General features: G+C 55.7%; 1 protein-coding gene across 3 annotated transcripts in view; it reads right to left on the minus strand.

Annotated features, from left to right (window-relative positions):
* The window catches only part of Adgrb1 (adhesion G protein-coupled receptor B1), a 60,823-nt gene that overhangs the window by 36,791 nt on the left and 3,147 nt on the right, over nt 1-20,885 (minus strand). For 2 of the 3 annotated variants that reach the window (XM_059247108.1, XM_059247107.1), the window contains exons 2-16: nt 13,935-14,096; nt 13,022-13,132; nt 12,471-12,635; nt 12,196-12,360; nt 11,760-11,957; nt 11,012-11,176; nt 10,805-10,906; nt 9,265-9,371; nt 8,920-9,114; nt 7,851-7,919; nt 7,115-7,223; nt 4,213-4,356; nt 3,596-3,671; nt 3,308-3,410; nt 1,922-1,965 (exon numbers count right to left, since the gene is read on the minus strand). In XM_059247108.1, coding sequence (XP_059103091.1) covers nt 1,922-1,965; nt 3,308-3,410; nt 3,596-3,671; nt 4,213-4,356; nt 7,115-7,223; nt 7,851-7,919; nt 8,920-9,114; nt 9,265-9,371; nt 10,805-10,906; nt 11,012-11,176; nt 11,760-11,957; nt 12,196-12,360; nt 12,471-12,635; nt 13,022-13,132; nt 13,935-14,096 — 1,915 coding nt within the window. The remainder of the gene's footprint in view (nt 1-1,921; nt 1,966-3,307; nt 3,411-3,595; nt 3,672-4,212; nt 4,357-7,114; nt 7,224-7,850; nt 7,920-8,919; nt 9,115-9,264; nt 9,372-10,804; nt 10,907-11,011; nt 11,177-11,759; nt 11,958-12,195; nt 12,361-12,470; nt 12,636-13,021; nt 13,133-13,934; nt 14,097-20,885) is intronic. The other variant, XM_059247109.1, reaches the window with a different exon arrangement.

Genomic DNA, 20,885 nt, shown 5'->3' on the forward strand with positions numbered 1-20,885 from the left:
GGTGGAGGCCACACTCACTTGCAACACCCGAGGGCTCACCATGGTACCTTAGCAGCCCAGATCCTACCCAGTGTCAGGCAGCTGCCAGCTCCAAGGTTAGGAGTCTCCACTTAAGGGATGTCTGATGGGCTATGGCCTGGCAGGGGACAGTGTCCTTGACTCATCTGGGAAGTCGGGAACATGGATGGGGCTGTCCCCACCAGGAGGCTGGTCTTTGCATTACTAGGAAGAGGGAGGGCTCTGCAGGGAGCCAGGATGAACTAAGAGGATAAACAGGTTGGCCGCCCCTCCACCATTGAGCCCCAGCATGTCCATGGCAGTCCTGGGGGTGAGGGTGGGGGGAGGGGGGGATGGTGCGGGGGAGGGGGGGATGTGAACTGTGAACTAAGAACTGTTCTCCCTTTTCCTTTTACACCCTTGTCTGATCTCCTATGCAAAGAGCACATGGCACTCACAACACCTGACGAAATCCACAGACAGCAACACACCCAAAGGCTGGCTTTCCAGGCCGCAAGCATCCCAGCCTGGTGTCGGACCCACAGCACGCAGGCCCGTGTCCTGCAGGTGAGGCAGCATGGCCTGACTCTGCACTCAACATTACTTTGCCTCAGCAATGGCTGTTCCTTCTGCTGAAATACTGGTCCTCAGACACCCACCACACAAGAGTTTGCAGGAACTCTTGTGCAGAAAATCAGCCTCCCCCACAACATAACACACACAGAGACCACTATGCCCCTGCTCAGAAAAGTACCACACAACCTACTGCAAAGCCTTCTGAACCCCTGTTGGTGTAGGGCAGGACCTGACATTGTTCTAGACTAATGTTTTGAGGACACACTGTCCCTCTTCCCTGGGATGGAGGAAATGAGGGTTGGGACCTCATAGGACAGTCCTCAGTGGTCACAGTCACCAGAAGATGGATGGTAGATAACCCCACACAACAGCTCACTGTTTGCACCCCTCCATGATGCCTCCGGACCACGCTTCCCGAGCCTCCCTCAGCCCTCCAAGCCTTCCTGCTGGTGCCCTGACTGCACCTCTCTTGGAACCTTCTTCCTCTCCCAGGCCAGTCACTCGGGAGACCTTCCCTGCTGCCTAGGACATGCACATCACTACACAGCCCACATCGTCAGAACTTGCTACACATACCGTCAGTGCCTGGGGCCACCGGAGTTCCCAAGCCACCTAGCCAAGGGAAGGGGGGTTCTCCACTTAACTTCCAACCAGACCATCCTACACACAGCCCACCACCAGGCCTCCAGTTTGTAAGCCTTCACCCCAAGCATAATGGCCTTCCTGGCTTCCACGAACACTATTCCAGACTGCACACACATCCTTCTCCCTCAGGAGGCCTCTCCTCACTTCCCCATCATTTCACCTGGGACCTTATTCCAACCAGGAGGCTCCACTCTGTGTCAGAGCCCCCTGGAGCAGGCTGGTGCCCACTATGTGCTTGAAAAAAAAGAAGTCTGAATTCAGGGTCCAGGGTCATATGATGCTGCTAGAGACTCCTGGAGCCCTTGCCCCAGTTGATTATTTGGGGTCTCAGGGTCCTCAACCCCGCAGCTGTCTTAGTCCACAAAGCCACATTCCCAATTCTCAGTGCTTTCTACCTGCCCCAAACCCAACATCGGGACAGGATGGCTTGAATTCCCCACTTCAGCATCTAGCTAGGACACGCCTCTCTGACCCTCCTTCCCTGCACCATGGACTTCCCTAGAAGAATAAGGAGGGCAGGCCAATGACTCTGAAGCCAGACCTGGGCAGGAAGAAGAGGAAGGCTGTGCATGGGGCACCAGTGGACCGGGAACCAGGGAGCAGTGGCTCCACTACCTAAAACCAGCCCTCCACTACCCGACCATACTTCAAGCTTCTCCCACTACCCCACGGCCCTGGGGCTACCAAGCCCCAAAGAACTTACCCATCTGTCTCATCCCACAGGATACAAGTCTGGTTGGTGGTGCCCTAAGAAAGAATGAGGAGTCAGGGCCATTGCCACCTCTAGTCACAACCTGAGTCACTGAATCCACTCATGGGGACACTATGTATGCTGCTGATGCCATCCCCCAAGAGACTGCATTGTGTGAGGTAAAAACTGACATTCAGAGCAGTTCCAGGTTAGTTAGGCCTGGCTTGACCCCCTCCCTCCTCCCACCAATGCCCAACACATGGCTTCAGACAGTTCCTGTCCCTTCTCTGGTCCAGGCCCCATGACAGGGCTGGGCTAAAGGACAAAGCCATGTCTGAAGGGGAGGGAGTTATGATGCTTCTAAGGGGAAAAACTGCTCCGTTGCTGTCCTTGGTCCTGAAAACAGGACCTTGTGAGCATTGCAGGGCGCCATCCTTGAGAGGGCTACCGATGGGGCTCAGCACTGGAAAGATGGGATCAGCCACGGTGGGGTTTGTCTATGCTCACAATAGCTACATGCTCTGGGCATTCATGAGGATTACTCGTTCTTGTTTGATAAGGGAAGGGAGCCAAGGCATAGAGAAGGTAAGCAACTCCCCCAAGGCCACACAGGAGAAAAGGACAGGTTTTGGTTCTTCCTGAACCTGTGGCCTGAGGACTGGGGCCTGGCACTGCCATGTCCTGGCTGAGTGATGCAGCTGTCTTGCCCCCTTGGGGTTCTTACTCAATTCACTCAGAAGCAGAGACAGCGAGCTGTAGGGGCCTCAGCTCTAGTCTCTGAAAAGTCATGAGAAGACTGACACTCCCCCCCCCACCCCGCCCAGCTTCCTCATGCCAATCAAGGTATCCAAGCATCCCTGGAGCTGGGGACCTGCCAGGGTCACACAGCAGTCATGGCCTGGAGTCCTAGGGAGTTTTGGGAAGATGCTCTTGGCACTATCATCCCAGAGGTCCTGCATGACGTGGCCTGGTAGTCAGCCCTGACTCTGGTAGAAGGTGGCTCTCACATGCTCCCAGCAACGTGGACTGGGAAGGGAGTTTTGGAGACCTGGTTTGGGGTAGATGGTCTGTCACACAGCTCCCCAGGACGCTGGGCCATGGGCACAGGGTAGAAAGCGGATCCCCTCCAGGGATCAGGATCTGGAGTGGAGGGAGAGAACCTAGGGATTGAGTCAGGGGGCAGGTCGGAAATGGGCTGAATTTCAGTATCCGCATGAATCAATCCACTGTGTGTCCCTGGGTGAGTCCCTAACTCTAAAACTCAGTTTCCTCACTTGGAATTTAGATGAGAGCCATTCCAATTGTGACCCTCAAGGGTAGTGCCCAAGAGGAACGAGCAGGGAGGCACTCAGAGCCGTTGAAAGTGCCCCTGCACCCATGCATATGGGCAGCACTCACATTGTACATGTGGGCAAACTCGATCTCCAAGGGTGTGAGCAGGGATCGAGGCGGGGGCTTCACTGTCACGGAGATGACCTTGGAGTTGAGGACAGTTGTGTTCCTGGGGGCATCAAAAGCATCAAAGGCTGTCAGAGGTGTGGAACGGCACCGAGCCAGCCTGGTAGCCCAGTCCCAGCCCCAGTGGGGTGCTTTGTCCCACGCCACCAGTCACCACCACGCCCAGCCCACCAACATCTTCCTGACCTCCCACAGGAGCCCAGGCTATGCCCTTTCCGTGACACTCACCTTTGCAAGGCCAGGAAGCTGCCCAAGTTTCGGTAGAGCACAGTACCAACCACGAACACAGACGAGTCATCAGCCTCTGGAAGGAAGCATCGGTTACCCCAGCCCTGCTACTGCCCACTAGCCTGGACCTCACCCCAGTGACCTCCACTGTCCCATCTATTGGGTCCTATCCAAGGTCTTGACAAGAAAAGGCCTGTGCTTCACCCCCTCACCCCCCCCCCCCACAGATGCTGAGGCGCAGCTGGGATCTGGGGCACCAGTCTGGGTCAACATGGGGAAAGATGACTAGTTTATCTCCTCAAGTGACCCCACAAGAGATAGGGGGAAGCAAGACACATTTCTCTCCCTGGGAACCCATGTCCTTATTGCTGTGTGATCCACCCGGCCCCTTCTACTCCGCTTGTACTTCTGGCTTAGGGTAGTCCCCAGGCACTCTCCCACGGAGGGAAGGTAGAGACACCTGCAAGGAGATGGTCTCAGGAATAACAAGGTGTACCAGGGATGCTCCCTGTCACTGGAGACCATGCACAAAACTCTATAAGAAATACCCCAGGATGACAATCCTCAGACTCTGGGACCCTGGTTCTTAGTAGGCCCACCCCACTCCCAAGCCTCACCTGCCAAGCCCGTGGAAAACACACTTTTGGACACAGTGACCCTGTCCTCTGGCACCTTGGCCCAGTCTCCTGTGGCACGCCAGCCCTTCATGGGGAAGCTGATGTCGGTGGCCCCGCTGGCTGGAAGCTTGTGGATGCTGAGCACTAAGGCAGGGAAGGGGCAACACAACAGAGCATCACCCACCCGGAATGTCAGCTGGGACCCAGGCAGCAGGCCTTGGTGCAAGATGATGACACAGTCTCCTGAGGCTAGGGGTAGGCAGGGTCCCCGTGGCCAGGCTGCTGTCAGGCATGAGCACCAAGCCTGTAGACCCTGACTCCCACACTCACTAGTTCCTCCACAGGCCCTCATTCCCGAATGACGGACAACCCCAGAGCCCAGGGCTGGCTGGTGGGGACTGTATGGGACAGCAGGCCAGAATACCTATAGGAAGTCTTATTCTTTTTTTGTTTTGTTTTGTTTGTTTTTGTTTTTCGAGACAGGGTTTCTCTGTGTAGTTTTGGTGCCTGTCCTGGATCTCGCTCTGTAGACCAAGCTGGCCTCGAACTCACAGAGATCCGCCTGGCTCTGCCTCCCCAGTGCTGGGATTAATGGTGTGCGCCACCGCCACCCAGCTGGAATTCTTATTCTTAGTGATTCAAACCTGACCAGGCTCTGTCCAGCCTAGTTAGTATCGAGGCTCAGACTTAGCCACTGTGGTCAGGAAAAAGTCAAAGGCGGATCCTGTGGGCACAGAGGATTTACAGGAGCTAGGCACCCACTGTGGCTCCCACTATCACCCTACCTCACTGGGGTCATGGATCTGTTCTGAGACCCACTCTCCACCTTCTTCTCCCTCTATAAAGAGAAGGGACTGGCTGAGCTTCAGGCATAAGGTCTCTCTATTTGGGTGGGAGGTCTCAGTGAGGGAGGGGCAGCAGGTGTGGAGGGAGAATCCTGGGTCGTGTAGTCAGGTAGGATGCTATTCTCCTGTATTCCGGCCTGGCAAGCCTCTACCAGAGGCAGACCAGTCCCTGGGGCCCTCCCAGCTCATTCAAGACCAGACTCCAGTCTAGCACCAACCTCAGCAGGCTGGTTCCCTTCTCTACCTTAGGGGATATCCTAGAGGACTTCCCTGCCTGCCAGTCCATCTACCTCCAGCACATGCACACTGGCCCAGTGATCCAAGGCCCAGGGCACAGGGCTGAGAGGCAAAGGGAGGTCCCTACTAAGTGAGGTCGCCTTTCCAGTTCCATCCAGGCTCTATAACCCACTTTAGGCACACATCCTACCCTTCAACCAGTGCCACAGCCTGGGGCTGCTTGTAAAGCTGTGGGAGAGAGGGAGCTGCTGAGCTCTAGGCCTTGCAGCCATGCACCCTAGGCATGGTCCCTTTGTGCTTTCTGCCTTTGCTCTGTCTCACCTACTCTGCCTGGCCAGGCTCAGCAGCCCCCTGCCCCCCCCCCCCCATCTACCTGGTCCTGCCCTCCTTAGGACCATGAGGCCTTGGGAGCATGAGGGTTCTCCCACAGTGTTCCATAAGTATCTGCCTTACCAGAGGCCATGGGGACAGAGACAAGCTTCCCTCTGAATGCCAACACCCAGCTGGCCCTTGGTGCTGAGAGCTTCCCAGGGAATGAACATACCACCTCACTTGGCACAGGTTCTGAGCCCCAACTGCATGCTTACGGCCATTACACGCTGAGAAAGATATGTGGGCAGCAGAACCCTCTGCGTGTGCACATGGAATGGGGACATGGCCTGTCGGTAGTGGCAACAAAGGGGGGTGATGTTCCCATACAGGGTAGCCAGGAAGCCCCCCCCCCCCACAGAGGACAGGAAAAAGAGGGACATAGCCCAGGGAGAGGAGAGGGAAGGAATAAAAGAGCCTAGAAGTGGCAGAGAGCAAGGGGTGAGATCTGAGTGTGACAGCCACCTCCCGAAAGATGGTCCTGTGGGTGGAAGGCAGGGAGGTACAGAGGCAGAAGCATGCGACTCCTAGGTCCTGTGAGGGGAAGCTAAATCAGGGTCCCAGGCTGAGCTATTAGAGACCTGGCAGGCTCAGATGGACACTGGGCGCTTTTGACCCAACTGGCTTTCAAGCCTTGAAAAGATGAGGTCACAGGCATGGAGCTTCGGGGAAAGACTTGGTGCTAAAGGCTGATGGAGCCTGGGGCCAGGATGGAGGGTCAGGCAAGAGGCCCAGTGAGGAAGAAGGGCCAAGTTAGCCTGAAGTGTGACCTGGTGGAGGTAGGGCAGGGAATTAGAGCAGAGACAGGTGTCAGTCTAGAGTGGAGTGGGGACTCCAAGGCAAGAACACAGTGGCTTCATGCTAGAAGAGTGGTCACTAGTGAATGAGCTGGGGACAGAGCTGGTGAGGGAGTAAAGCCAGGTGCTGGGGAAGACTCAGAGTGGGAGGCTGGAGTCACATCCTCAGGGGATGCGGAGCCTAGATAGGGGGTCATCTCAAGCATTGGAGTATATTTGTGAGGACAGCTACCAGTTCCCCTCAGGTCCACTGACCAGTCTACAGCTCCACTCTTAAAATACAGGAAGGATGAGACTGCAACCAGGCAGATGCCAATCCCCTGCCCCACTGCCCCTAGGCTTTGTAGAACTGGAGGGCAGAGAAACAGGAGCTGCAGAGGTGGCTCTGGGGTGACAGGACAAAGGGGGCCTCAACCCCAGGGGTGGCTGGGCTCCTGCATGTGTCCCTGGCATGAGATCTCCAGGTCTCTGCCTGGATCTCAGGTCCCAAAGGGCTCTTGATATCAACCTCCTGGACTTGACCTAAGTCCCAAGCTAATAGGTAATGGCAACCAGTGGCTGCAGAAGGGTGGTGTCATCTGTTCCTTATAGATGAGAAAAATAAGGCAGGGACCCGGCCCAAAGGCACAGGACCAGGCCATGGAGGTTGCTTACCCAGATTGTCGGTCACCTGGTAGGCATCCCTCAAATCCTTCATGCGGAAGCCGATGACATCCACAAAGTCCTCCACCAGCCGAAAGAGCTCCTTGGCATTGGGGCCCATCTGGGGTAGGGAAAGGTGGAGGAGCTCAAGCTGGAGGAGGTGCCTGCACCCTCCCTTCTCCTCCTGCCCCCTCCCCTCCTCTGCTATCTCTTTTTCTAGGCCCTATGGGGTCATTCCTTTGCAAAGCAGGGCAGCAGGCAGCTGACCTCTGAGAGTTCATTTGCATTTTACGAATAAGATCAGAGGCCCAGAGAAGCTGCCCTGGGCACCACGGGGGCCCCTAAACTGTAGGAAAGGAAAGTGTTCCAAATATTCACCGTGAGGGTTACTGCCCTGGGGTTAGTGTGACAGCAGGTTTGAGGTCTGCTGGAAGGAAGAGAGAAGACTGGAGAAGTCATACCACACCCCCTCCTCTGGACATACCCAGTGATCTTAACATAGTTTCCTGCTCTCTTCATTCAGCCCCAGGGAAAAGCCACTGTACTTTCATGGGTGGGGAAACAAAGCCTATGAGGTTTAGTGGCTTTTTCAAGGTCTTGCAATCAACAGGAAGCAGTGTTGAGACTCATACAGAAGATGCAGCAAGGCCCCACCATGGCTGGCCTGGAGTGTAGGAGGCCTAGAGCTGCCTGCTCCTATCCTGATCCTGTGGCTAACACCAGGGGGGCTCCAGACCTCCACACATACCAGCTGTGCCTCCTCCCACTTGTCCCGATTCTCCTCGGCCAGCAGGTTGCTGATGATCTGGACAAAGTTCTGGAAATGAGGGCCAGTGAAAGGGAACAAGGCATCAGTGTGTGAGGAAGGGAAAAGCTCAACCTATGGCTAGGATAAGGGCTCAGTTTAGACTGGGACCAGAGCTCAATGGATGACCAAGATCAGGACACAGTCAGTGACCAGGATCCAGGCTGTGTGGGATCAGGATTGGAGTGCAGAGTGTAGCCAGAATCAGACCAAGGCTCAGTGTGTGATCAAAGTTAGGGCTTATATGTGACCAAGGTCAGGGCTCAGTGTGTGAGCAGGGACAGGGCTCAGTGTGTGACCAAGGTCAGGGCTCAGTGTGTGACCAAGGCCAGGGCTCAGTGTGTGAGCAGGGACAGGGCTCAGTGTGGGAGCAGGGACAGGGCTCAGTGTGTGACCAAGGCCAGGGCTCAGTGTGTGACCAAGGCCAGGGCTCAGTGTGCGAGCAGGGACAGGGCTCAGTGTGGGAGCAGGGACAGGGCTCAGTGTGTGACCAAGGCCAGGGCTCAGTGTGTGACCAAGGCCAGGGCTCAGTGTGTGACCAAGGCCAGGGCTCAGTGTGTGAGCAGGGACAGGGCTCAGTGTGTGACCAAGGCCAGAGCTCAGTGTGTGACCAAGGCCAGGGCTCAGTGTGTGAGCAGGGACAGGGCTCAGTGTGTGAGCAGGGACAGGGCTCAGTGTATAAGCAGGATCCAGGATGATGACTAATATGATCTGGGTCAAGGCTCAGTCTTTAACCAAGGATAAGGTTCAGTCTATCATCGGGGTCAGAGGTCATTGTGACCAGGATCAGGACTCAGTACATAACCTGGATCGGGACTCACTATATGACTATAGTGATCATCCTATGACCAGGCCAGGATTCAGCATGTAACTATGTTTAAAGCTCATTATTACAGTGGGATCACAGCCCCGCCCACATTCAACACTGGGACTTAGTCTCTGACTGGGATATGGGTTGGTTCCTCTGATATTTCCCCAAGTGTCCTCCCCTGAGGCTTCCCCTGGGAGCTACCTGCACATCCCCGGGTGTAGGGCTGTAGTAGGCCCTGCGGAAGATCTCTGTCATGTTCCTCAGGACATCGATGGTGGAGAGCAGGTCGCCGCTGTAGCTGGTGCCATCCTGTGAGATCTCCAGCAGTGTCTGGATGACCTCCGAGACCCCCTCCCCTGGCAGCCCACGTTGAGCCTTGGCCAGGTGCTCTCTGGTCTGGGGAGATGGAGAGGGCTGGATGCTGTCACTGCTGCGGGTTATAGCTGGGGGGGGGGGCAGGGACCTCCGATGCCTGGAGGCCCCTACAGCCCCAACCTCACGTTCAAAGAGTGGGGAAGTTTCCTGAGCCCCTAGGGCCAGCCTCACCATCATTTGGATGTTCCGGTAATCAATGGAGACACAGCGGATGTAGGTGGGCGGCTCCCAGTAGGCGATGCCTTCCTCGTCCAGCTCACAGCGGCGCAGGATGAGGCCTGGGGAAACTCCATTCCTCACATGACTGCTCACCAAGGAGCTCTGGGGTCCCACCCACAATTCTCAGGCAGGAGTGCTCTGTTTAGGACCCTAGGGACCTCAAGCCAAGCCATGCTGTCTTTGTTCCTATGTGTACACACTTCAGCCCTACTCTAGGTCCTGGGGACCTGAGGACCTGGGGACCAACAGGCATCAGACCCTTCAGGAACTTTGCTGTGTGGAGGTGGGATCCTTAGCTAAGCAGGGGCTTCTGGGTATAGCCACAGCCTCTCTTGGGAGTTCCTTGAAATCTAGAGACTTAGGGACAGCTGTCCCCTAGTCCCTTGCTATGTCCTGGCACATTCACAGGACTTCACGGGACTCGCTGGCCCCCGAACACTGCTGCAGCCTCTTGGGGCCCCTTGGTATCAACAGCCTGAAACACAAGCTCACTCTCAGATAGAAGGACCCCCCAGAAAGATTTCTGAGCAGGGACAGCAGAGTAAATAAATTCAGGGTGACAGCCACATAGAATGGTTCCAGCCTTGTCACCAGACAGGAACCATAGGGTGGCCTGACGCAGAAGCCTGGGCTATGAACTTAGATGGGAGCAAAAATGAAGGAAACGCAGTGTGACTACGAAGGTAGAAAAGGGCCAGGGATGGATACCATGAGGGATGGGCACTGTCTTTATTCTGTTTCTCTGGGTTTGCAGTATGCCAACAAGAAAGTGTAACTAAGGATAGGGGCAGCAAGCGTGGCTTGCAATATTCAGCACCCACTGCCACCACCCCTGCCCCTAGGGGCCACTTCACCCACTGCTCACAGCAGCCCAATGCAAAGGATCACGTGAAGTCCCTTTATAGAAAAGAAAACTGAAGCTCAGAGAAACTGAGTCACTTCCCAAAAGCAATACGGCAAACAAGGGCAGAGTCGGGGCTCGAACTGGGTTCCCAACCTCCCTCCCTGCGGCCTCCCAGGTATGGAAACTACTCACACTCTTTCAAACAAAGTGAAGAAGACCAATGCCTGTGAGTGGGCAGGCCCCTTCCCCATGGAGTCCACCCTGCTTCTCAGACCCTCTGAAAGCACCCCATCAGTCCCCGGGGATGACATGGGATTATAACTACTGGTGTTCAAAGGCAACTTCTCTCCTGTAGAATGCAAGCCCAGAGTAGTAGGTATGTTGATTGTCCTATGCCTGCTTCTCACCTGTACAGGGGCAATGGCATCAGGTTCACAGAACTGTCTATGCTCAAAGGGACCTCTCAGGCAGAGGGCATGGATGTGCCCTGACCCTTGTGAACTCAGGACACAGTGGCTGCCATGATGTCCTATCTGGTGCCATTTGGCACGAACACACAAGAGCTGCATGAGCTTTAAGTCTCAGACAAGGCCTGTGAAGAGAGCTGTATAAAGACAGAGCAGGGCCTCTCAGACCACCACTTCTTACCTGTGGCATTGCGGGGACACCGGACTGCGGCCACCTCTCCAGCTGGGGTCTCCTTCCAGACCACGGCCCCAAAGTTGTCCTCATCACAAATTTCATGGGGCTCTGTGAGGGGCCAGACAGTGAGGTGGACAGGGTTTGAGATGAGGGGCTGCGACACGCAGCTGTTCCCGGTCCCTCCGAGCTAGTATGCAGTGGGAAGGGTCTCACCAGGACATCGTTGGGCACCACACTGTCGATACTCATCCTGGGGGCCCTGGCAGGCGGCTCCCCCGAAGAAAGGCCCAGAGCAGACACGCTCCCGTCGCTGGCTGCCACCCCCACATGTGACGCTGCAGCTGCCCCATGATGCCCAGACCTGCCACTTGCCATCCACTGCAACGGGTGGCCAATCACAGGGCACAGACGCCAGGAAGTGGAGGTGGGACCCGGGATCAGTACGGAAGTGGGGCCAGGGGGATAAAACAAAACAAAACAAAAACAAAAACAAACAAACAAAAAACCAGTATTCGGATGAGACAAAGACAAAAAGACCAGGAGTGTTGGGGCAGGGCCGTAAGGAGACAGAAAACTGAGATCAGTGGAGAAGAGGTCTAAAATCAGCTTGACTCAAAAAAGAAAGCGATGTCTTGTGCAGCCGAAATCTGCCACCTGACCTTGACTCCACTACTCCATCCTGAACCTGGTGAACCCTCCAGCCAACCCCACCACTCTAAACCGCACCTGACCCTACTATTTCCATCCTGTACTTTGACCCTGACACCCTAACCAGCACCCTGACCCTACCACACCACCCTGTACCCCAGTCCCACCTCCACCACCCTGTCCTTTCATCCTAATACCCTACCCTGCATTCTAACGCCACCACTTCCACCCTCTACCAACCTCCCACCCCCCACAGCCATACCTCTCCAGTGGGCCCCACGCTTTCCCCTGAGCCCTGAGAGGGCATCCTGACCTGGGCACTGCTGCAGGAAGCAGTCTCGAGTCTCCACCCAGTGGCCCTGGCACTCGGCGCCTCCATAGGAAGGACCATTGCACTCTCGAGTCCGCTGCTGGCGGCCTTGGGAGCAACTGGCAGAGCAGGTGCTCCAGCTGGACCATTCATTCCAGTTTCCATCCACTGCCCGGCCCGGGGGAAGAAGGGAACAGGAAACTGGTGTGAATATCCAGCACACAAGAACACCCCAGGGGCACCATGCAACAGCCCCCTCGGGATTGGAAAAGGAATACCACAAGGTCACGCCTCAACCTAGCTCGGTCTGAGGTTTTAACCACTGAGCAACCTGAGACGAACCTGCGGTGGGTCAAGCTGGGTCCCTGGACCGGCCAGTGACCTGCTGGGCCCACCCCCCACCCCCCACCCCCCCAGCCACTCACTCCCTCTCACCTACCAGGGCACAAGGCAATGTTGCAGAACTTCGTTTGCTTCTCGGGACCCTCACAGGGGTTGCCTCCAAACTGTGGGGGCCTGCAGGTGCGTGTGCGGTCACGGAAGCCACGGCCACAGGTGCTGGAGCAGAGGCTCCAAGGTGACCACTCATCCCAGGCCCCGTGCACTGTGGAGAGACAGGAAGCCATAGCGGTCCCTAGCCCGGAGGCCCCGCCCCACCACCCCAAGCCCCGCCCCACCACCCCCAAGCCCCGCCCTGTGCTCTGCTCCACCCACCTGGACACACAGCGGAGTTGTTGCAGAGCCGCTGCTCCCTCAGAGGCCCACTGCACTGAGTGCTGTAGGAGGACGACACGCAGAAGCGGGTGCGGGTCTGCCAGCCCTCGCCGCAGGTGCTGGAGCACACGCTCCACGGGGACCATTCCTCGGCGGCTGGGTCACCTGTGGGTCCAGCCCTGCAGCATCATGGGCCTGCCATGCCCCTTCCCATCGGGCGGTGCCAGATTTGGAGGCCCACTGGGGAGGCAGGACCTTGCGGTGGGGCAACAGGCCACGGGCTGGGGCTCTGGGATATAGCCTGCTATCCCAAAGGCTGAAAGCCCCAGGATCTGGGTCTGGCTGGGACCGGCTTCTATTCTCCTATCCGCTCCCCTAAGCCAGTCTGCCCGGAGCAGGAGTCTGGCACCGACTAGATGAGATGAGCAGTAAGTTATTAGAATTATTACTGGCAACTAGTAGCCATGACTAACCTGGTCCCAGAAGCCAGCCCTCCCCGCTCCCTGCCTAGGGCTGTGTGTAGGCCAGCCCTACCCATCCTGCCAGCTCACCAGTCTGGGAGGATGGGAACCCAAACTGCTGCAGCTCATCTCCCAACTCCTCGCGCCGCCGCGCATCCGTGGACCGCAGGGACTGGCTCCGTGAGCTGGTGCGCCCAGTGGCTGCGGGATGGACTCAGGTCAGCATCCCTGTGGGATCCCCTCTGTCCTTGGCCACAGCTGGCCACCTACTGTCACCAGAGCAGTCTATCCCCAAGGGACAAGCGGGAGACCCCACCCAGAGCACTTCCCATGGCACCAACTCTCTTCTGGTCACTATGGGCCCCTCTATGAGGATCTCGCCTCGCCTCCCTCTCAGCCTCCGGGACTGCAGGCAGGTAGCGACCGGCAGGAAAACTCCTTAGAGTGTCTGCTGCCTCCTACCCAACATCCCATCCCTTCCTCCCTGTGAGATACACAGGGGCCTCCCCAGGCTCCTGAGGGGAGCTGTCTCCTCAGGAAAGGGCATCCAAAACAAAACAAAACAAAACCAAACCTGAAGAATGGCAGTCTCATTAGAACTTGATTTAACTTTATGGTAGCAGCTAAAAAATTCATGAGGTCATTAGAAAGCCTTATTAGAGAAATACATCCCGGAGGCTTATCCTGCTGGAGCTGACTGGCTTGGCTGCAGCTTGCTTGTGGGGCAGCATCAAGAATCCCAGCCCACATCTGATAAGGAAACCTCCCACCTAGCTCCAGGTACCCGGCTTCGTCCTGGGTCTGGACCAGACTGGGCTTTCAAGTCCGCACCTCTAAGCACCCCTGTCTCCAACCACGATCACCTCTTCAAAGCTCCGCCTACCCTCTTCCCATTGAAGCCCCAGCGGAGCATCCCTACTCTGCCCCATCCAGGCAGGCCCTGACTCCTTCCCTGGTTGGACCTAGCCACCACTTCAGCACCACCCTAGCCCTGCCCACTCACGGCCACAGGCCTTGCGGTTGCACAGGCGTCCTTCTTCCAGAACGCCCTCACAGCCTCCGCCCTCCACGCCAGGGGTGGGCAAGCAGGTGCGGGTTCGGGTTTGCAGACCTCCCCCGCAGTCCCGCGTGCATTCACCCCACAAGGACCACAGTTTCCAGCCACCTGGAGGAACAAGAGGGAGAGAAGGCTCAGGGTCCTGCCATCTTTGGGGTCCAGTAGAGGCCAGAAGATGTATGTGGTGGGCTTTGAAAGAGTAAGCAGAGGCCAGATCTGGCCAGGGAAGACAGCAAGGCAGGACAAGGCCATGGGAAACTTTGCCCCTAGGTCCGGGATCCTTTTAGACAGCCTGTGTCAGCCCTGAGCCAGGGGTTACTAGGTAGGTCTGGGATAAGTACCCACTGCTGTCCCAGGCTGCCTTTCCGAGTAAACAATTAGCTCCTGCTCACCCTATGCTGCCTCATAGTGTGAGGCCTGGTGACCAGTGTGGGCCACCATTCAGAAATGCATAGATCCAGCCTCCCCGCGGGCCTCAAACCCTGAGACTATTTCCTCACATTCCTGTCCATGTGAGGTCACTGCCAAGGCCTCCACATTTCCACTCCAGAGCCTGGGGTAGGGAGTAGCCACTCCCATAACCAGTAGCCCAGAAACCTCCCTTAGACCACACATCTGCCTACCTACTAAGCAAGGCCAGGATAAATAAGTCCAGGATGCTCAGGGCTACACCTGGCCTGAGTGCTGGAGGGAATAGGCCCCATCTCCTGAGGTGAGAACTCAGAGATGGTAGGTCCCAGAGTGTGAGAAATCCCACCTGATGGCCCCACGAACCATCTCCTTGGCCTTATCCCACCTGATGGCCCCACGAACCATCTCCTTGGCCTTATCATCTCAAGGACAGCCAACTCCCAGGGTTTGGAAAGGACCACAGCCAGAGCCTGCCCATCTCCCCTTGCCTGTGCTTGGCTGGACCAGCAGGGGGCGCTGGATTTCCAGGGAGTGAGTGGTCCCCTAGTGAGTGCTCACCCTTCTGAGATGGGAGGGACGGGAAGGGCCATCTTCCATGCCCCCATGCCTGTTGTAGAGGCCCTAAAACCCCGCCTCTGCCGAGGTGTCGAGCTAGGGAGTCAGGGTTTGAGTGACAGTTATAAGCACAGAGGATTCTGTCTCAATACCATCTTCCCTTTCACCAGGAGAGCCCCAAGGGTGGGGGCAAGGGCACAGCAAGGGTACAAGAAGAGGTAAGCAGTGACACCCCCACCAAGAGGGCAGAGAGTCTCCAGCGCAGCCTCACGTGCGGAATAGGACAGGACAGGACAGCAGCTGTCCACAGAACGGGCCCAGGTGGCCGCTCTGAGGCTGCCGGTCACATGCTTTAACTCAGGACAAGCAGGAGCAGCTCTCAACCAGGTCAGACTCCAGGTCTTGAACCAAATCTGATTCTAGCTCTCTGCCCTACCCACCAGCCCCAGGAAGGCCACCTGCCGGGGCCAAGCACGGTCCAGCTTTCTGGCCTCGGGAGTCTCACCTGTCACGGCCATGCCTGTCTCGTGATTCCAGACAAAGGAGCCAGGAGTCTTTGAGGCAGGCCCAGGGTGGGGTCAGGGTTCTGTACCCTTCCTGGGCCCCCCTCACTGCCCCAGCCCAGCCCCCACAAGGAAGCCTGAGTGATGTGAAAACCGGCAGTGGGTGGGAGAGAGGGTGTCCAAGCTGGGCTAATCGGAGGATGCCACTCAGTTCCCATGGCAACTGCTGCAGCGCACAGCCTTTCAGGATAGACCCAGGTTAGGCCTCAGCTGCCAAAACACCCACTATTTCGGGGCTGGTTACCTTGGTGACCCAGGTGGTGAAGATGTGGGAGGGGGAGGGGAGGAGAGAGGTGGGGCATATCAGAAGCTGGGGGAGAGGATGGATGCCCTCCTCTGGCCCAGCCCTGACTCTGGTCCCACTGAACCCTGATCCAGGCCACATGTGCATTCCTAACCCTATTCCTACATTGAGTCCTGACTCTGAACCCTGATCCAGGCCACATGTGGATTCCTAACTCTATTCCTACATTGAGTCCTGACTCTGAACCCTGATCCAGGCCACATGTGGATTCCTAACTCTATTCCTACATTGAGTCCTGACTCTGAACCCTGATCCAGGCCACATGTGGATTCCTAACTCTATTCCTACATTGAGTCCTGTCTCTGAACCCTGATCCAGGCCACATGTGGATTCCTAACCCTATTCCTACATTGAGTCCTGACTCTGGTCCCACTGAACCCTGATTCAGGCCACATGTGGATTCCTAACCCTATTCATACATTGAGTCCTGCCTCTGGTTGTATACTAATCCCTGATCCTAGACATATACTGGTTTCTCACCTTGCTCACAGACCAACATCTGGCCTTGGTAACTCTTAGCCCTGATTCTTATCCCAGACCTAGGATCTTAGGCATAAGGTCCCTGATCCTCCATCACAAACTGGGCCCTGCTCTCAGCCACAGACCGATTCCCCAGTGCTGGCCACACTCCTTCCACTAATGAATGTTCAGAAAATGGTAACTGCTGTTTTTATTATCATTTTCATTTTTAATGTGTGTCCTCACACACAGCTGACATGATAAATGTTTGCCCAGACTGAAAGCATCCATGCCAGAGGGAGGGAGCATTATGAAGGCAGAAGTCCTGGGGCCGAAGTGAAGGGCACCGGGGGACACAGAGGTGCGTCAGGGCTGTGTGGGCACAAGGGGGCAGCGAAGGAGCAGGCAGGGCTCAGGGGTGGGCTGCCCCTCCAGGCCCGGAAAGAAGCTGTCATTCTTTCCTGCTCAATGCTCCCTCTGTCTGGCGGCCTCATTTCCATCTCATTACAGGCATGAATAGAGCCAATTATTGGCCAAGGCAGGCCGGCCACCCAGGAGGAAGGGTGTGTGTGTGTGTGTGTGTGCAGTGAGGGGCTCTGGTACCCTTCCCACCCTAATGCCCTGGCTTGAGGGTGGTGGGTTCCCCTGATCCTTCACCCCAAGTAGGCTGAAATGAGGGAAGGAAGGAGATCCCCCTCCCCCAGCCGGTCTCTCCCGAGTTCCCGGGATCCCCTTTGGAGGAAGGAAACCATGCAATTCCACCTGCTCCCAGCAGAGGGATCCCTACTCCAGCAGGTTGAGCAGCAGATTGGGTCACAAACATTGCCACTCAGCTCTCCAGATTCTCATGGCAGGTCCAGGGACAGTCCCTGCCCAGGTGGCTAGCAAGACCCCTGCCTCTCCAGGGACCCAGCTGGAGCAAGACTATCCTAAAGTACTTAGGCACTGGTACCAACAGCCGGGTCTAGAACTCCTGGATCCTGAGGAGGAACCTGTCCACACAGGTCCTCCACAGCCCTTCGCCCAGCAGCTCCTGACTCAGCCACCATCTGTAGGCTGCCAGCAACCGTCAGGGCCACGGAAGGGCAATCGGATCCCAGGACAGACTGAGTGGCCAAGTTCGCTGTCCACTGTGGAGCACTGGCCTCCCTGATCCTGATCCTAAAGCTGTACTGCTACCTCTAGGCCTCAGGCAGACTCTACACGACTACCATCCCAACCCCAGTTCTCCAGGGGGAAACCAAGGCACTTGAATTTCAAGCAAGCCACATCTGTAGGAAATTCTTGCTGCTGGGTGTCCCCGGTCCTGAGAAGGTATCTTAAATCAAGGCCCAAAATGTTAAGTGCATGCTGGAGACCTTCGACAAGTGGCCTCTGTCCTCAGTTATCAGAGTGTGTCACAGAGGCCACAGGCCCTCCCATCATCATGGACAGCATGACTCAAGTTCAGGCCACAAGGACTTCTTGCAGTTCTGGCCCTGAGTTGAGGCAGGTGACACAGTAAGAGCTAAGGCTCATGGGAATTTCCCTATGGAGGATGGTGCCATACCCAGCATTTCCGCAGGGCCTTGTCTTGTTCTTTACTTCTAGAAGTATTGTCTGTGATGTGCACTGAAGCCAGTTTTCTAGATTATTCTAAAACGTACACATAAACACACACACACACACACACAGAACCACTCACACTGCCAAGATGGTACCAGAATCTCCATGGTGGACCCCGGTGCCTCTCTATCACACCCACAACTCCACTGCAGCCCAAACCACAACTAGGGGCTCTCCCCAAGCCTAGCCTCAACTTCTACATGCTGCCTCCCTTCTCTGGAGTGTCTTGGGGGACTGAGCCTCACAAAGATTGGAGGATCATTGGCCAAGTAGGACCAGGGCTACACACACAGAGAGAGAACCAGCTCTAGTCTGTGGGCAAGTCATGAGCCCTCCAGGACCCCCAGGCAAGTGTAGCATGTGTACACACTTGACATGCAGATTCAACGCAGCCTTCTACCTCAGACATGTGCACACAGACACATTTAACACCACATTTACACAAGGACGCATATGTATGCTAGAATACACACAGCAACACACACAGGGACGCAGAGATACACTCACAGGAACACACTCATAGAGACACACACTCAAGGATACGCACAGGGAAACACAGGGACACACTCATGGAAACACATGGGGACACATGGGTACATACGCACAGGGACATATAGACTCATGAAGACACACAGGGGCACACTTACAGGAAACACTCAGAGGACTTACTCACAGGGACTCATGAGAACACCCTCACAGACGCTCACATGGACACACACTCACAGGGATACACTGAGACATACTCACAGGGACTCACACTCACAGGGACACACTCATAGGGACACCCTCACAAGGGCTCAGAGGGCACACTCACAGGGACTCATGTTAACAGGAGCACACTCACAGAGACTCACACACAGGACACACTCACAGGGACACACTCACAGTGTGGTTCACGAGCCCCACGCACAGGGGCTCACAGGATACGGGGACCACACACAATGACGCACAGAGACACGCTCACAGGTACACACACTCATAGGAACTCACAGGCTCCCCCACGCCCAGAATGCTGCTTTTTTCCCATTATCTCACATGTCACTTCTGTAATAATATTCTTTAATTAAAACATGAATATTTAAAGCAACCCTTGAGAGAAATGGTCCATCTTACCAGAGGCAGAGATGGGAGAGGGATGGAGGAGGAAACAGAGAGAGACAGGGAGCTGGAGATGGTGCAAGATAAGGTTGGGTGCCAGGGCCTGGCAGCCTGAGAGAGACTAGGCAGCAGGGACAGTTGCCCTAGCCCGAGGAGTGCTTATGGAATCCAACGCGTGACACGGCCATGTGGCATTTGGACAGGCCTGGCAGGGGGGCAGGGCTGAAAATGGGCCACACACTCAGTAGACTGCCTGCTGGCTCCCCAGCTCGGCGACACATCGCCTGCCTTAGGAGGGGATGGGTGCCCAGGCTTGCCTGCTCCCAAAAAGACAGTGAGAGCAAAGGCCCTGTGCACAGAGGTAGGTAAGAGGCACCCGCTACACATCCTGGCACAGATTCCTCTCTGCTGAAGGGTTGTCCAACTTGAGTCCTTAGCCATTGCCACCGCCCGAAGTAGAGCTCAGCACACACAATGCCACCCACTAGTCTGCTAGTACAAGCTATGTGACCCGACCTACCTTGATATCGCCGGGCCTGATTTCACAAGCATGCACCGAGTACCTGCTTTGGGCCTGGTTCTGTCCTCCACACTAGGGAAGCATCAGCGAATGGGGCAAACGTCCATCATCTGTTGTGCTCCCATATTAACATGGACAGACAGTGAGCAAGAGGCCCACTGGGGGAGTTCTCTGGCATGTTTGAAAGTGATACTTGCCGCCAGGCGGCAGTGGTGCGCACCTTTAATCCCAGCACTCGGGAGGCAGAGCCAGGCGGATCTCTGTGAGTTTGAGGCCAGCCTGGTCTACAGAGTGAGATACAGGACAGGCACCAAAGTTACATACTTGCCAGGGAAGGCAGAAAGGGATAAATTGCCTCACTAGGCAGGACACACAGAAGCAGGGCTCCAGGGAAGAGCCTTGTTTAGGACGGCCTAGGGAGGGCGCCCTGGGGAGGCACAGGCCCTGTGAAGGTGTGAGCAAGGCAGGAACAGCCTCTGCTGGGGCCTGACTCATGGCTGTGTGAAGGGGGAACTCATCCATATGTGACACTTGCGGAACAGTCAGCACTCAGTGACCAGCCACTGATGTCACCAGTGGGTCCTTCCCCACCCACAGGCAGGAAGTGGCAGAGCCTTCTGGACACAGGGCACAGGCACCCGATCTGATCTGGATGGCCACGGTCTACCCTACCCACAGGAATGCTCCTTGCCCCATACACTGGGGCCTGGTCTTTGTGCTCTCTAAACCATCTTCCAACAGATCAGCAACCTATGCAAGTCAAACAGATGGAGGCTACCCTGGATACACATGCACACACTCACTGTACACACAGGAGCATACATGCTCAGTGCGTGGTACATATATACCATGTACACACACATACACCCACAGACACACAGTCACAATGTGCTGCATGAACACCCATGTATTCGTACATGTACACATTTTTTGCACGTGTTCAAGCATGAACACAATGTGCTACATGTGTACATGCACCCATTCACATACAGGAGTCTGTCTAGCAATAAACAAGGACATATGTGGATTCACACAGTGCTGACACATACATACATGATAGTGCACACACATATGCAAAAAATTGCAAACATAATAATCAGTATACCCATTAGGTTTCCATGCGTCATACATGTCCACGTGTGAGTTCATGACCACATAGGTGCACAACATACTCCACTTATGTATATGTATACATACATGGGTGCAGCCACCACACACATATGCATAAATGTGCATGTGTGTACATAAACAGTGCACTGTACCTGTACACACACATGTATAATACATGCATATACACTCATGCACATATACCTCTTGCTGGCCTCTGAGTACCACTTGTCAACATGGTTGGAATCCATACACATACCCCAAACTGCCCAAGC

This window comes from Peromyscus eremicus, chromosome 20, assembly GCF_949786415.1.
Source record: "Peromyscus eremicus chromosome 20, PerEre_H2_v1, whole genome shotgun sequence".
NCBI lineage: Eukaryota > Metazoa > Chordata > Mammalia > Rodentia > Cricetidae > Peromyscus > Peromyscus eremicus.